This window comes from Rhinatrema bivittatum, chromosome 10 (genome assembly GCF_901001135.1).
Source record: "Rhinatrema bivittatum chromosome 10, aRhiBiv1.1, whole genome shotgun sequence".
Taxonomy (NCBI): Eukaryota; Metazoa; Chordata; class Amphibia; order Gymnophiona; family Rhinatrematidae; genus Rhinatrema; species Rhinatrema bivittatum.
Window position 1 is genome coordinate 117882697 of NC_042624.1, and position 15381 is coordinate 117898077.

The 15381-nt window shown below is 48.3% G+C and overlaps 1 protein-coding gene across 2 annotated transcripts in view; it reads right to left on the reverse strand.

Moving 5' to 3' along the window:
• LOC115099912 (vitamin D3 hydroxylase-associated protein-like) overlaps window positions 1-15381 on the reverse strand; it is a 62277-nt gene that overhangs the window by 37213 nt on the left and 9683 nt on the right. For both annotated transcript variants that reach the window (XM_029617905.1, XM_029617906.1), the window contains one exon: window positions 7394-7527. In XM_029617905.1, the coding sequence (XP_029473765.1) occupies window positions 7394-7527 (134 nt within the window). The remainder of the gene's footprint in view (window positions 1-7393; window positions 7528-15381) is intronic.

Below are 15381 nucleotides of genomic sequence, written 5' to 3' on the forward strand. Positions count from 1 at the left end.
AAAAGCCAGGCTGCTAGACAAAAGCGATCTGCCTGGTCGAAAAATATAGGATCCTGATGAAGAAGATGTCAAAGTCGTAGGGGCCCGTCCACCGCCAGATTGATTAGATCCGTGAACCATAGAAGTTGGGGCCATTCTAGAGCCACTAGGATCACGCTCCCCGGGTGAATTTCTATCCTGTGAAGAACTTTACCCACCTGCGGCCAAGGAGGGAACACGTACAGAAGAACTGAGGCCGGCCAGGGAAGTACCAGCGCATCGACTCCCTCTCCGCCATGATCCCTTCTGCAACTGAAGAAGCGCAGAGCCTTGGCATTGTCTCACGTCGCCATCAAGTCCATGTGGGGAGTCCCCTACCTGCGGGAAATTAGATCCATTGCTTGGCCCGAAAGTTCCCATTCTCCTGGATCTATGCGCTTCCGACTTAGGAAGTCCGCTTGTATGTTGTCCTTCCCTGCGATGTGAGATGCCACTAGCAGTGCAAGATTTTGTTCTGTCCAAGCCATGAGCAGCTCCACCTCGTCAGCTATGGCTTGGCTTCGGGTGCCTCCTTGACGGTTGATGTAGGCCACCATCGTCGCATTGTCGGACAGGACGCAAACCGCCTGATTGCGTAGGCATGGGAGAAAGTGTTGCAAAGCCAGACGAACCGCTTTGGTTTCCAGACGATTGATCAACCATCCGGATTCCTCCCTGGACCAGCTGCCCTGTACTGAATGATACTGGCAGACAGCTCCCCAGCCAGAGAGACTGGCATCCATGGTCACCACTATCCAATTCAGAACTTCCAGATCCACCCTCGAGACAAGTTGCGTGGGTAAAGCCACCACCCAAGACTGGACCTGGCGTGCTTGGACATCGGATTCCACTGGGAAAGCAAGGCTGACTGAAGAGGACACATATGCGCAAAGGCCCATGGAACCAGATTGAGAGAGGAAGCCATCGAACCTAGGACTTGCAAATAATGCCAGACCTTGGGACGAGGCATGGACCGCAAGCAGTCCACTTGAGTTTGGACCTTGTTCAGTCTCTCCTTGGTAAGGAAAACCTTGCCTAACAGCATATCGAACTGAGCTCCCAGAAATTCCAAGGACTGGGAGGAGTTAAATGACTCGTCTGGATTAACCACCCAATCTAATGAGCTTAACAATTGAACCACTTTCCGGCACAGTTCCTCCGATTTTGCTCGAATCAGCCAGGTAGGGATGTACCAGTATACCTTCTTTCTGAAGGGCCGCTGCTACAACCACCATGACTTTGGTGAACACTCTGGGCACCGTCGCCAGACCAAAAGGCAGAGCACAAAATTGAAAATGATTGCAGAGAATTGCGAAACGCAGATACTTCTGATGATCCTGGCGGATGAGTATGTGCGAGTATGTGCGGGTATGCTTCTGTCAGGTCTAGAGTCACCAAAAATTCCCCCCGGTGAACAGAGGCTATCACCGAGCGAAGAGTTTTCATGCAAAACCAAGGCACCTTTAGAGTCCGTTTGACTCTCTTTAAGTCGAGGATGGGATGAAAGGTACCTTTCTTTTTGGGTACCACGAAGTAGATGGAGTAGCGACCTCACCTGAGCTCTCCTGAAGGAACTGGCACTATGGCCCCCAAGTCTTGTAGGCGGGGTAGGGTGTCTTGCACTGCTAACTGCTTTTGGTAGTAAGAACACGGTGAAACCAGGAATCGCTCCTTGAGGGTTCGAGCAAAATCTAAAGCATAGCCATGTTCTATTATATTTAGGACCCATTGATCTGAGGTCAAGTTGGTCCAGTCCTCCAGAAACAGAGACAACCTTCCCCCTATCTTTGGTACAGAGGAATGAACCGGCCTCGCTTCATTGTGGTGACTTGAGGCCCCCATGGGTCTGCGGGGCTCCGTCCCTGGCAGGATGCCGGCCACGAAAGGACTGGTTCCAGGAATGTTGACGGTTTGGACCTTGACAAGATGAGGAGTCGGAGGATCGTGAGGAGTGAAAACGATTCCCCTGGAATCTCAGCCGCTGAGGAAAAGAGCCCCTCGACCTGCGCTTATCTTCCGGCAACTTAGGGACCTTATTCTCTCCCAGAGACTTTAACTGTTGGCCGAAAAGTAGCTTTCCCTTGAAAGGTAAGGAACTGAGCTTTAGAAGAAACATCCACAGACCATTTCCTAAGCCAAAGGAGCCCGTGGGCTGAAACAGCTGAACCATAGTTCTTCCCGATGTACGCAGGAGATCATACAGGCATCAGCACTGTAAGCAACCGCCAATTCCAAGCAACCGGCCTGAGCCGCTTCTGTATCCGACAAGGACGCTGCAGATTGTAAGTGCTGCAACCAATGTAGGCTTGCCCATAGTGCAAAACTACTGCACATGGCTGCACGTACACCTAGAGCTGAGATCTCAAAAATTGGCTGCACCTCTAATTTTCGATCCTCCAAGTCCTTAAGGGCCGTCATCCCTGTGACCGGGATGGTGGTCTTTTTTGTCACTGCCGCATCAACCTTGGGCACCTTGAGAAGATCCAGAGCCTCTTCTGGTAGAGGGTACAATTTGTCCATAGCCCAGCTGACTTTCAATCCCAGGTCTGGAGTGTCCCACTCACGAAACAAGAGGTCAGTTACTGACATATGGAAGGGAAAGGAGTGAGCCGGACCCCTGAGGCCAAGCATTACGGGATCAACAGCGCCCATGCGCGAATCCTTTTGAGGGACCTCAATCCCCAACTTGTCCAAAATGGCTGGTATGAGTGGTCCCAATTCATCCTTCCGGAACAAACGCACCACCTTCGGATCGTCACCATCCACCACAGTGGTACCCCCCCTGTTTGGAAACATGAGGCTGAGAATCCTGGCCTGCATCAGGCCCCTGAGGGTCCTGCGGAGGTGTCTACCCGCCATCCGAAAGGTCTGAAGAAGAAGTATCCACTGGACCAAGAATGGACCTGAGAGGGCGCTTGGATTTTGTGGACCCCCCACCGGTGGGGACTTAGGACGCTTATGGGAGGAGGAGACCTCCCGTCCAGACGCCGGAACTGGACGAGGGACTTTGTTACCCTGGCGTCCAGCTGATCTCCGAGCCTTAAAGGCCTTGTGAAGTAACAAAATGAAGTCAGAGGAAACTGATGAAGACAACCCCTCGAGACCCCCCTGGGGTCATCTCCTAAGGATTGTGCCTGATCTTCCTGTGACTTGCCCCCCGGAGGCCCCAGGTCACGGAGAAACAGGTGGTGGGGAATTCCCTTCCCCCATAGCAGCCAATTCCTGATCTCTGAAAGTGTTTAAAATGGCCACCGTTCTCGCGCTCAGCAGGAACGGATCAGCTGGCTGGCTCTGCGATTTGAGCCTCCCAAGCTCCTGGCGCCATTTAGAGCCGCTGCCGTGGGGATTTTCCCCTGCAGATCTCCCAGATGTTCCTTCCCCTCCCGAAACGCAATCGGGAGGGGAAGACTACTGTAATTCATTATACCTTGGTCTACCTTAATCTACGATACAACCTTTACAACTAATACAAAATGCAACCGCCCGAATGTTATGTAATGTATCCCGGAGAGATCATATCACCCCTACACTACAATATTTACATTGGCTTCCAATTTCATATTGCATAACATATAAAATTTTGTCTACAATACACAATTTGCTTTACAATACTAATTCCATCTGGTTATCCTCATTATTGAGATTCTACAGACCAACCAGACAACTCCGCTCTCTTGATAAATGTATCTTAGAAGTTCAGTCAATAAGATCCGTTAGCTTATCCTTAACGCGTAAACGAGCTTTTTGTGTGGCTGGTCCAACATTGTGGAACTCACTCCCAGACCATATTCGATTAACGTCTAACCGTACAGAATTTAAGAAACTATTAAAAAGACTCACCTTCTTACCTGCGCATATAACTTATATTAAGATTTATCACATTACATTATATCTGTTAATACAATGTCAATCTGAGAAGTCTTTTAAATTGATTGTAATCTATGTATGGATTTTAAATTATGCATGCGTGATTATGTAAACCGCCTAGACGGATAAATCTCTACCCCATTGTGTGGCATATAAAACTTTTAAATAAATAAATAAATAAATACATTCCAGCCCTAGAGAGCCCCGCCCGCGCGCTCCCACATACAGAGCAGGCCACACCACGTGGCAATATCAGCGAGGTAAATTTAGCCCCGAAACGAGGAGATAGGCGGCTCGCTAAAATTTAGAGTGGGAGGTCTGTGGCCGGATGACGATCGGTGGCGAAAACAGGAGAGGAGGTGCTGGAGAGAACACTGGGCCGGTCTCAAAGGGAGAAATAAGCTTTTACCTTTTTTTTTTTTTTCCAAAGCTCTGTGCTCCTTCTTGCTGAGGGTGAGTGAACCGGGCTCCCCGGTATCACCCTCAGCAGCTGGCAGTCACTGGGTCTCCAACCCCCTGCTCTTTTGCCTCTAATACCAGGGGGGATGGTCCCACCGGGACTTGACAACCCACTGGGAGGCTTGCACACTATCTGCTGCCTTCTTCAAATCTTCTCAGCCTTAGAATAAAAGTCTAAGAATAAAACACCTGATAAACTAATAGCTAATCCTAAAATGTAAAGACCAAGCTAAATAAACCATTCTGAAGGGATTTGCAACTCCACCATCTGCTGGAGACAGAGAAATACTGGCAGACTCTAGGTGGCACCTCAGGGGTATAGGACGGAGTCCGTTAAAACTTCTCTGTCTCCATCTGCTGGAGGGGAGGCAAAACCCAGGAGTCTGGACTGATCCGGGTACGTACAGGGAACGAGTATTACAGCCTCTTTGCTTCAGTCATGTGCTTTTGCTTTTCCTAGACAGGCAGATGCTGCAGGCTAGACAGAAAGTGCTGTATAAACCGAAAACTCTGCTTAGAAGCACACCAAGGCTAGCTGCAGGCCCACACAGAGCATCTGATTACAAAGCGAGCATTCATTTACATGCAGAGCACGAGCATTCAGATTCATTTTTTATAATAAAAAGCCAATCACAGAAATTTTAACAATTGCGTAACCTAGTTCAGAGGATGGAAATGTACAAGTGTAAATCCTATATAATGTCTTATTATCAGTAAAATCATTTGAGAGTTAAATAATAGTGCTTTGCCTAGCACTCTGCCCATCTCTCTCTTCATAACTTTGCCCATTATTTGTCCTATAACTCACTACATAACAAGGAAACCTCCTGTTATGTGGGTATTTGTGCGGTTGCCAGCCTCGAGGCAGCCTTTTATTTTGACTGCCCCCTCCGGATAGCTCCCGTGTTTTATTCTTTATTTCTTTTCACAACCAATATTTTGTTTTTGTTTTTTTATGTTTTTTGTTATTTTTTCATTATTCTTCCCAAGTCCATTGCTCGATTCCCCCGTTATGTGGACCGACCCTTTCCTGCCGCTGTTAATGTTTTAATCAAGTTCACTTATCTCTTTGATGTTCTTAAAAATTGCCGCTGGGTGTTTGTTTTAATCAAGTTCACTTATCTCTTTGATGTTCTTAAAAATTGCCGCTGGGTGTTGGGTCTATCTCCGCCTGCCCAACACCCAGCGGCAATTTTTAAGAACATCAAAGAGATAAGTGAACTTGATTAAAACATTAACAGCGGCAGGAAAGGGTCGGTCCGCATAACGGGGGAATCGAGCAATGGACTTGGGAAGAATAATGAAAAAATAACAAAAAACATAAAAAAACAAAAACAAAATATTGGCTGTGAAAAGAAATAAAGAATAAAACACGGGAGCTATCCGGAGGGGGCAGTCAAAATAAAAGGCTGCCTCGAGGCTGGCAACCGCACAAATACCCACATAACAGGAGGTTTCCTTGTTATGTAGTGAGTTATAGGATTATTATACAAGGCAACGAGGTTGGTTATTGTATTATTATTATTTGTAGCATTTAATGAGAGAAGTTTTTCTCCACAGCTGTTGGCCCTAAGCATTTATTCATTGAAACACATCGATCCTATACTGTGTCACTGTGACACCCCCACAGAGGGGCAGCTGACAATTACTGAGACACCCCCGCAGAGGGGCAGCTGACAATTACTGAGACACCCCCACAGAGGGGCAGCTGACAATTACTGAGACACCCCCACAGAGGGGCAGCTGACAATTACTGAGACCCCCCACAGAGGGGCAGCTGACAATTACTGAGACCCCCCCACAGAGGGGCAGCTGACAATTACTGAGACCCCCCCAGAGAGGGGCAGCTGACAATTACTGAGACACCCCCAGAGAGGGGCAGCTGACAATTACTGAGACCCCCCACAGAGGGGCAGCTGACAATTACTGAGACCCCCCAGAGAGGGGCAGCTGACAATTACTGAGACCCCCCACAGAGGGGCAGCTGACAATTACTGAGACCCCCCAGAGAGGCAGCTGACAATTACTGAGACACCCCAGAGAGGCAGCTGACAATTACTGAGACCCCCCGCAGAGAGGCAGCTGACAATTACTGAGACACCCCCAGAGAGGGGCAGCTGACAATTACTGAGACACCCCCGCAGAGGGGCAGCTGACAATTACTGAGACCCCCCAGAGAGGCAGCTGACAATTACTGAGACCCCCCACAGAGGGGCAGCCCCTGGGGTCTCTGTGACACCCCCAGAGAGGGGCAGCTGACAATTACTGAGACCCCCCGCAGAGGGGCAGCTGACAATTACTGAGACCCCCCAGAGAGGCAGCTGACAATTACTGAGACCCCCCACAGAGGGGCAGCCCCTGGGGTCTCTGTGACACCCCCAGAGAGGGGCAGCTGACAATTACTAAGACCCCCCGCAGAGGGGCAGCTGACAATTACTGAGACCCCCCACAGAGGGGCAGCCCCTGGGGTCACTGTGACACCCCCACAGAGGGGCAGCTGACAGTTACTGAGACCCCCCACAGAGGGGCAGCCCCTGGGGTCTCTGTGACACCCCCAGAGAGGGGCAGCTGACAATTACTGAGACCCCCCCGCAGAGGGGCAGCTGACAATTACTGAGACACCCCCACAGAGGGGCAGCTGACAATTACTGAGACCCCCTTACAGAGGGGCAGCTGACAATTACTGAGACCCCCCGCAGAGGGGCAGCTGACAGAGTTACTGTTACACTCCCACAAAGGGGAAGCCACCGGTCATCCTAGCATTGGGTCACTGTGACACCTCTGCACAGGGGAAACCACTGGTCCTGCCGAGAGTTGAGGTTACGGTGACTTTGGAGTGAAACATTGAATGGCTTAGCTGCGGCAGGTGCACCTTTCTGTCTGTATCTTAGACTGTAATATTCTTTGTCTCTCTGTCCGATTAATGTGCACAGCAAAACAACCACATCACTGACACAGACGGACACACACAAGCACAGGCAGATGCACAGGTCCCTTATATCACTCCCACATGCACAGTATATCATCGGAAAGAGACGAGTCTGGTTACTTAAGCATGGACTGTGGAACATTTGTCTTCACAAAGGGAATGGCTCCCTGTGCCTTTAAGACCTGGACTATCACACCATCCTCAGCCATAGGACGGAACAGGTAATGCACGAGACCCATGGTCGAGTCGTGGCCCTGGGAAAACAGAGACAAAGCAATTTAAGAGTCTGATTGTATTACAGAAAGCCATCTATTCTGATGCACATTGTTTGGCAGATAAAGGTTAAGATGTACTATCAGGAGAACTTTGCTTTTGTCCTCTGGGCCGGGGGAGGGGACCAGTCCACCGGTAAATCCCCCCCCCCCCCCGAGAAGGAGGGCTGCTAAAAGTCCCCCGCAAGCCTGCAACCAAGGAAGGAAGCTCAACTGAAACTTCCCCTCGGGAGGGAAACTGCTCGCTCTCTTTTTTTTTTTTTTAAAGAAATATCTCCGATTTAGCCAAACTGGAATAGATTCTGCTGTATCTTTTGCTTTCTTTTTTTTTTTTTTAAAACACCGAAGTACCAGGACCGCAGGTTCTGCCACCTTCATCTGCTGGAGACAGAGAAATACTGAAGGGGGCCGCAAGTGGTGCACTGTACTTACAGGGGGTCCCCTTCAAGTTTGTCTCTGTCTCCATCTGCTGGAAGGGAGGCAAAACCCAGCAGTCTGGACTGATCTGGGTACGTACAGGGAACAGCTGCTTTTTGTACCTCCTGTAACTCCTTAATAGATTGAGTCGGATGAGGCGTAGGGCCTTTTCTATAATGGAACACTTTGCCTGATGAGGTTCCTAGAGAGCAAGATTATCTTACATTTCATAAAAAAGTGGAAGCTATTCTCTTTTGCTCAGGCAGTTGATGATTTACAAGGTACACGATACAAATTGATTGTTAGTGTTTAACTATCTGTCAATGCTTTACTATACCCATTACTGATTTTATTGTGTTTTATTTATGTGTGTATATTGTATGTTCCACTTTGAGTGTATTTAGATTTGCGGAGTATAAATGAATAATTCCCCCAGGCATTTCCTAACCAGTGAGGGAGGGGCACAGTCGAAGCAGGTCGCTTACCATGCAGGTAACCCAACCTTCTAAAGCAGGAGGGATGCCGGCCGCTTTGTGAATCCAGTACAAATTTACAGTATTTATTTATTTATTTATTTAATAACTTTTCTATACCGGCATTAGTAGGAGACATCATGCCGGTTCACATGACAACAAAAGAATGGAAAATACATTATAACAGGGCGGTGGGTGGGGAATATAACAACAACAGAGAAGGCAAGAAGATATAGGTCTGAGCAACTGGTTAACAGAAGCTAGGTAATACAATTCAACAGGTTATAAATTAGAGATGTACTGAATGGGAAGCAGCACCAGTGGAGTATTTACAAAGGATCAGTAGTATCAATATTAAGGGACACCATGGACTCTCTCTCTCTTTCTAGATATATCTATGTATACGAGGAGGGAGGGTGGGAATATCTGATCTATGAACAAACCCTGCCGAAATGTATTTCAGCTTTGCTGACTCTGAAAGCTGATGAAGTCAAAATGCCCCAAAGCTTCTCTAGTGCTAAATGGCTTCAAAAGAGAAAAACACTACTAAAATTAAAAGTTATTTTCTCAGTGAGCACAGGAAAATTGGTTCTTACCTGCTAATTGTTGTTCCTGGAATCCCTCAGATCAGTCCAGACTCCTGGATTTTGCCTCCCTGCCAGCAGATGGAGACAGAGAAAGCTTTACTAATGCTACTGTACAGCCTAGTGTGCCACCTGCAGTCCCTCAGTATTGATCTGTACATAAGTCAAGATGATATGAAATGCATTAACACCAAGAACCTTGAAATCAAACTCCCACAATGAGCAGGAAGACGGTGAAGTTGCAACCAAATGGAAACTTATTCCCAGTAAACGAAGCCAAGAAACAGTTGTGCAAAACCACCAGCAATTCTGCATTATTTACAAACCATCAGTACAATCGGTCAACTCTACCCTCCCCTCCATGGGCAGGGTCTCTGGACTGATCTGTGATATTCTAGGAACGAAAATTAGCCGGTAAGAACCAATTACCCCAGATCAGTCCAGGCTCCTGGGATATACCTAAAGCTCCCTTAAACAGGGTGGGACCGGGAGAGTCCCGCTCGTAGAACACTCTCACCAAAGCACATGGAAGCCAGAGCCCAGACATTCAAGCGTTAATGCCTAGCAAAAGTGTGCAAGGACTTCCAAATAGCCGCCCTGCAAATCTCCTGTGGAGACACCTGTTGCAACTCAGTCCAAGAAGTCGCCTCAGAACGTGTCGAATGAGCCCTTAATCCCTCAAGGACAGGCCAACCCTTTGATCTGTAAACTGAGCCAATTACCTCCTTTAGCCAATGTGCAATTGTAGCCTTAGAAGCCTTACACCCCTTCTTTGGACCACTCCACAATACGAGGCGATCCGACCTACGGAAATTATTTGTAACCTTCAGATACCACCACAATGCACATCTTACATCCAAAAGCCTTAGCTCTCTCGCGTGAGGCATGGAGGAATCCAAATCTGAAAGGCCAGAAGTTCTACAGTCTGACTAAGATGAAACGCTCAAAAAGCAGAAAGGAAGGCGATCTATAAAAGCCGTCAGGATGAACAAAAAGAGATAGATGCCTGTAGTCTTATACAAATCCTTTATTGAAGTGGAGACACAAGGTAGCCCGACTCTGGCCGAGTTTCGCCGTTTCAAAACGGCTGCCTCAGGGGCTTACATATATCGTCTTGAGTTCCCAGTTTTTTATTCACACAAAAAATGTGTAAGATGATCATATAATTGAATATATGATCCACAACAGTATTGAATCTTTAGGCGCATTCAAAACCGGATCTCCACTTGAGAGGTCAAACATATTTGACCTCTCAAGTGGGAACTCAAGACGATATATGTAAGTCCCTGAGGCAGCCGTTTTGAAACGGCGAAACTCGGCCAGAGTCGGGCTACCTTGTGTCTCCACTTCAATAAAGGATTTGTATAAGATGAAATGCTGAAATCTCCTTTGGCAGAAAAGAAGGCACCATGCATAATGATACCCCCAACTCTGAAATCTGTAGAAAAGGATATCAACATGACAAAGCCTGTAGCTTCGAAATTCTCCTAGCTGAGCAAGTAGCCACCAAACAAACCACCTTAAGAGTCAAATCCTTCAGGGTTTTCCTCTTCAATGGTTCAAGTGGAGCTTCACACATACCTCTAAGCACTAGATTAAGATTCCAAGACAGACATATCTCTCTCACCAGCAGATGCAAATTCTTTGCTCCCCGAAGAAAACGTATGACATCTGCATGCACTGACAGAAGATATCCCTGTACCTTACCCCAAAGACAGCCCAAATCTACTACCTGCACTCGCAGAGCATTAAAGGCCAAACCCTTGACCAAACTCTCCTGATGAAAAGTCAAAATTTGCGATACAGTAGCTTGAATAGGCTGAACTCCATCAGCAATACACCAGGACTCGAACACCCTACAAATCCTCACATACGCCAAGGATGTGAAATGTCGCCTGCCCTACAATATCATCTCCACCTCAGCTGACTCCTTTCAAAAGCCAGTCTGCGAGACCGAAGTGGGCCACCTGATCTGAAAATATTGGGCCCTGACGAAGAAGATTCAACAGATAACTGAACCTCAGTGGCCCGTCTACAGCCATACTGACGAGATCTATGAACCATGGACGATGTGCCCACTCCGAAGCCACCAGAATCACGTTGCCTAGATGCTTCTCTATCCACCTTATCATCTTGACCGCCAGAGGCCAAGGAGGAAAGCCATAAAGAAGAATGTCTAAAGGCCATGGCAGGACCAGAGCGTCGATGTCTTCTGTCCCGTGTTCTATTTGGCAGCTATAAAAACGAGATGCCTTGGTGTTTTATCTGGTCACTATCAAGTCCATATGAGGATATTCCCCATCTCCGGTGAATGAGATGCATTGCTCTGCTGATGACTCCCTCTCTCAGGGGTTTATCTTCCTTCGACTGAGAAAATCTGCCTGAACATTGTCCACCCCGGCAATGTGAGATGTCGCTATCCGCTCCAGGTGCTGCTCCACCCACAGAATCAACTCCTGAACCGCTGCCCGATTCCTGGTTCCTCCATGTCAGTTGATGTAGGTCACCATCGTTGCATTGTCCGATAGGACCCTCACTGGATGGTTCTAAAACATGGCAGAAAGGAAAGCAAAGCGTAACGCACCACTCTAATCTCTAATCGATTGATAGACCATAAGGCCTCTTTCTTCGACCTCTGGCCCTGCACTGATTGATCCTGACACACTGCTCCCCAGCCCAAAAGGCTGGCATCAGTGGTGAGAATCATGCAATCTGTAACTTCCAAAGCCACACCACATTCCAGATTGGCCTGAACAAGCCACCATGAAAATTTCCTTGCCTTCCTCCACAAGGGGAAGGGGCAGATGAAACTCCTCCCACATTGGATTACACCGGGAGAGAAGAGCCCTCTGAAGAGGCCGCCTGAAACCAAGGCACCAATTCCAATGTCGATGCCATAGAGTCCAGGACTTACAAATAGTCCCAGACCTTGGGCATTGGAATCTCCCAACAGGTGTCAGATCTGACTCTATAATTTCAGCATTCCCTCTTCTGTCAGAAACACTCTCCTTCCTCCGCCCCTTGTGTGTCGAACCAAGCCCCCAGATACTCCAGGGTCTGAAAAGGAATAAGAAGGCTCATTGCTAGATTCTCCACCCAGCCCACAGACTTTAACCGCATCAGCACCTTCTATACTGACTCCTGACAGAGGTCCTCTGAATTCACCTAGGTGAGCCAGTCATTCAGGTTTCAGATGCACTAGCACGCCCTCCCATCTTAAGGCTGCCACAACTTCCACGATCACCTTGATAAACATATGCAAAGCACTCGCCATACCGAATGGAAAAGGCCCAAAACTGAAAGTGTTCCCCTAGGATCATGAATCTCAGAAACCGCTGGTGCTCCAGTCTGACAGCTATGTGCAGATAAGCCTCTGTCAAATCTAGAGATGCCAAAAACTTCTCCTTCTGCATCACTGCTATGATAGATCACAGAGTCTCCAAAATCGGGCAAAATGTTCCATCTCTCTTCAGCACCATGAAATAAATGGAATGCCTTCCTAGTCACTGCTCCACTCGAGGAACCAGCACTATAGCCCCCAGATACCACAAGTGATACTCCAGCTACCTGCTTGGAGTGAGAAGTGCAAGGAGAAACGATGTAAGCATCTCGTATGGGACGAGAAAATTCTAACATGTAGCAGTCTTTTATCACACTTAAGACTCACTGGTCCATGGTAATTTTGGCCCACTCCTTGTAAAAGAGTGTCAAACGCCATCCGATGGCCTGAAGAGTGGACAGGCCTCGCTTCATTGCGAGGACTTCACACTTCCTGCACCTGTATAAGGGCTGTCAGGATACCTTCTGACCACTCCAAAAAGACTGCCTCCAGGACTGAGGTCTAATTGCAGGTTGCCTCTGAGACCCCAAAGAACTTTTCGCTTGAAGAAATCTTTTATTATCTCAAAACCATGCCTGAGGTGGAAAGAATCTTCTGCCCTTCGGCCTATCTTCTGGTAACTTATGCACTTTGGATTCTCTTAGATGTTTCATCATCTGCTCCAGGTCCTCTCCAAACAAGAGTGTGTCCCTAAATGGAAGAGCACCCACTTGGTATTTGGACCACACATCTGCTGACCAGTTTCATAACCATAGCAATCTCCTGGCTGACACTAAAGACATCACGATCCTGGACAATGTCCTGATCAAGTCATGACAGGGCATCCACCTCATATACCACTGCTGCTTCCAGACACTTTCTGTGCTGCTACCCCCAAAATAGCTTGCGTCTTCTGTAATTGCTGCACTCAGCGCAGACATGCCCTTTGCATAAAACTGCTACATACCGCAGCCCTTATGCCCAGGACCGAGACCTCAAAGATCATCTTGAGGTGAAGCTCTAACTTCTCTTAAAGCAGTGAACCCCACTAACTGGAATAGAGGTCTTTTTGGTAACTGCCAACATGAAGCATCAAGTCTAGGAAGAGTCAGAAGCTCCAGCGTCTCCTCCGCAAAGGATAAAGCTTTGCCATAGCTCTGCCAACCCTCAAGCCAGATTCTGGAGTATCCCACTACCGAAACACCAACGTCTTCATTGACTTATGAAAGGGAAACGTCTTTGCTGGATCCCGCAAACCATCTGACACAGGATCTGTTCCCTCCAAGTCAGACTCCTGCTGAATTATCTTGATTCCCAGCTCCTGGAGTATATGCGGGATCAAAGGCTAGAGCTCCTCTTTGTGGAACAGATACACCACTTTGAGTTCATCCCCTTCAGCCTGGAACCTCCTCCAGATCTGCATCAGCTGACACCGGGTCTGCTCCCCAACAATCCATCAGCTCAGCATCCAAATTCTCTGAATCCTCCGAATCCTCATCTGGATCCGAGAGGAAAGACCCAACACACGCTTAACGCCTGAAGAATGCATGGATGTCTGGCCTGGCTGCGGATCTGCCGAGGACTGGGACCAGGTCCGAGAGTGCCCATCTCCTGCTGCTTTCTTTGCTAAAAAGGCCTCATGTGTCAGCAATACAAACTCTGAGGACTCAAAATCTGGGTCCGGGGGAAAATCCTCCCAATTAGAGGCTCCCTGCTCCTCCATGGGACCGGTTACAGCGGGGGATAACCTAGGAGGGATTCCCCTGCTTCTCCAACCAACGCTGACGGCCCTGTCTGAGATTCCAACATGGTCACCATTCCCTTGCAACGGGGAAGGCAGTATCGATAGACCTGGCATCCCGCGGAGCTCATTTAGATTTCAGAGCAGCAGTAGACACTTCACCCGACTTTGCAGAGGTGGCACACCCGAAGTGTCTTCCCCACCAGAGATACAGCCTGCACACAAACCTGACCTGTTTCGACGCAATTGTGATCCCTCGCAGAAGCGTTAAGCAGTTCTGGGCGCCATTATACATGTGGACGGGACCGTGCGTCACCAAAGACTCACCCTGCACCGTCTTCAACAGCGCTGCACTCCCCAATGCTGCCGACCAGAGACGCCGCCAAAAAAAGAAGACAATTGTGAGGCAGGAATTAATTTCCTGCAGCACGGCAAACCTCTTCTTCTTTTTTTCTTTTAAAAATAACTTTAACGTCCCAGGCCAGCCAAAGAAGAAAGGGGATAACTTCCCTGCACAAAGTCTGTATCAGCAGAGCTGCCAGTGGGTTCCAGGCTGCTTCGTGACAGGTGAGGGACCACCAGAACTTGGGACCGAGCTAAGAAAAGGGTCCCAACCCCCTGCTCATCCACCTCATACCAGGGAGGATGGCCGCACCAAGACCTAGCAATCTTCTCATCCTTTTCTCTCTCATTCTTTTTTTTCCCTACTTCAGACTGCAGGTTTTGCACCCTCTACCATTTGCTGGAGACAGATAAATATGGAGGGATTGCAGGTGGCACACTGGGTTATGTTTAGGGTCAGTGAAACTTTCTCTGTCTCCATCTGCTGGCAGGGATGCAAAACTCAGGAGTCTGGACTGAGCTGCGGTATTCCAGGATCATGAGGATATCTGCTGCCTCCCCAGCAATGCTCAGTATCCTTAATAAGTCTGTCAGAGACGGCTGCAGGCTCCTCAGGTGTGTGCTGCCCTCATCCATGTCACGAAACAACAGATAAACTTACCTGATAATTTCCTTTTCCTTAGTACAGACAGGTGAATCCAAAACCAATGGGTTATGCACCTCCACCAGCAGATGGAGATGGAGCAAAGCTGACATCACAGTATATCTACCCCTGCACTGACATCAGCCCACCAGTATTCTCTGCAAAAGCCAACTGTGGACAAACTAGCAAACGGGAAAACTCTGAGCTCAGACAAAGGGTGTAATAACACTAGTCTAGGGATTGGATCGACTCTTACCAGTACTCCCTGGAACAGACTGCCACGCAGGAGGGTGGGAAGTTGGATTCACCTGTCTTTT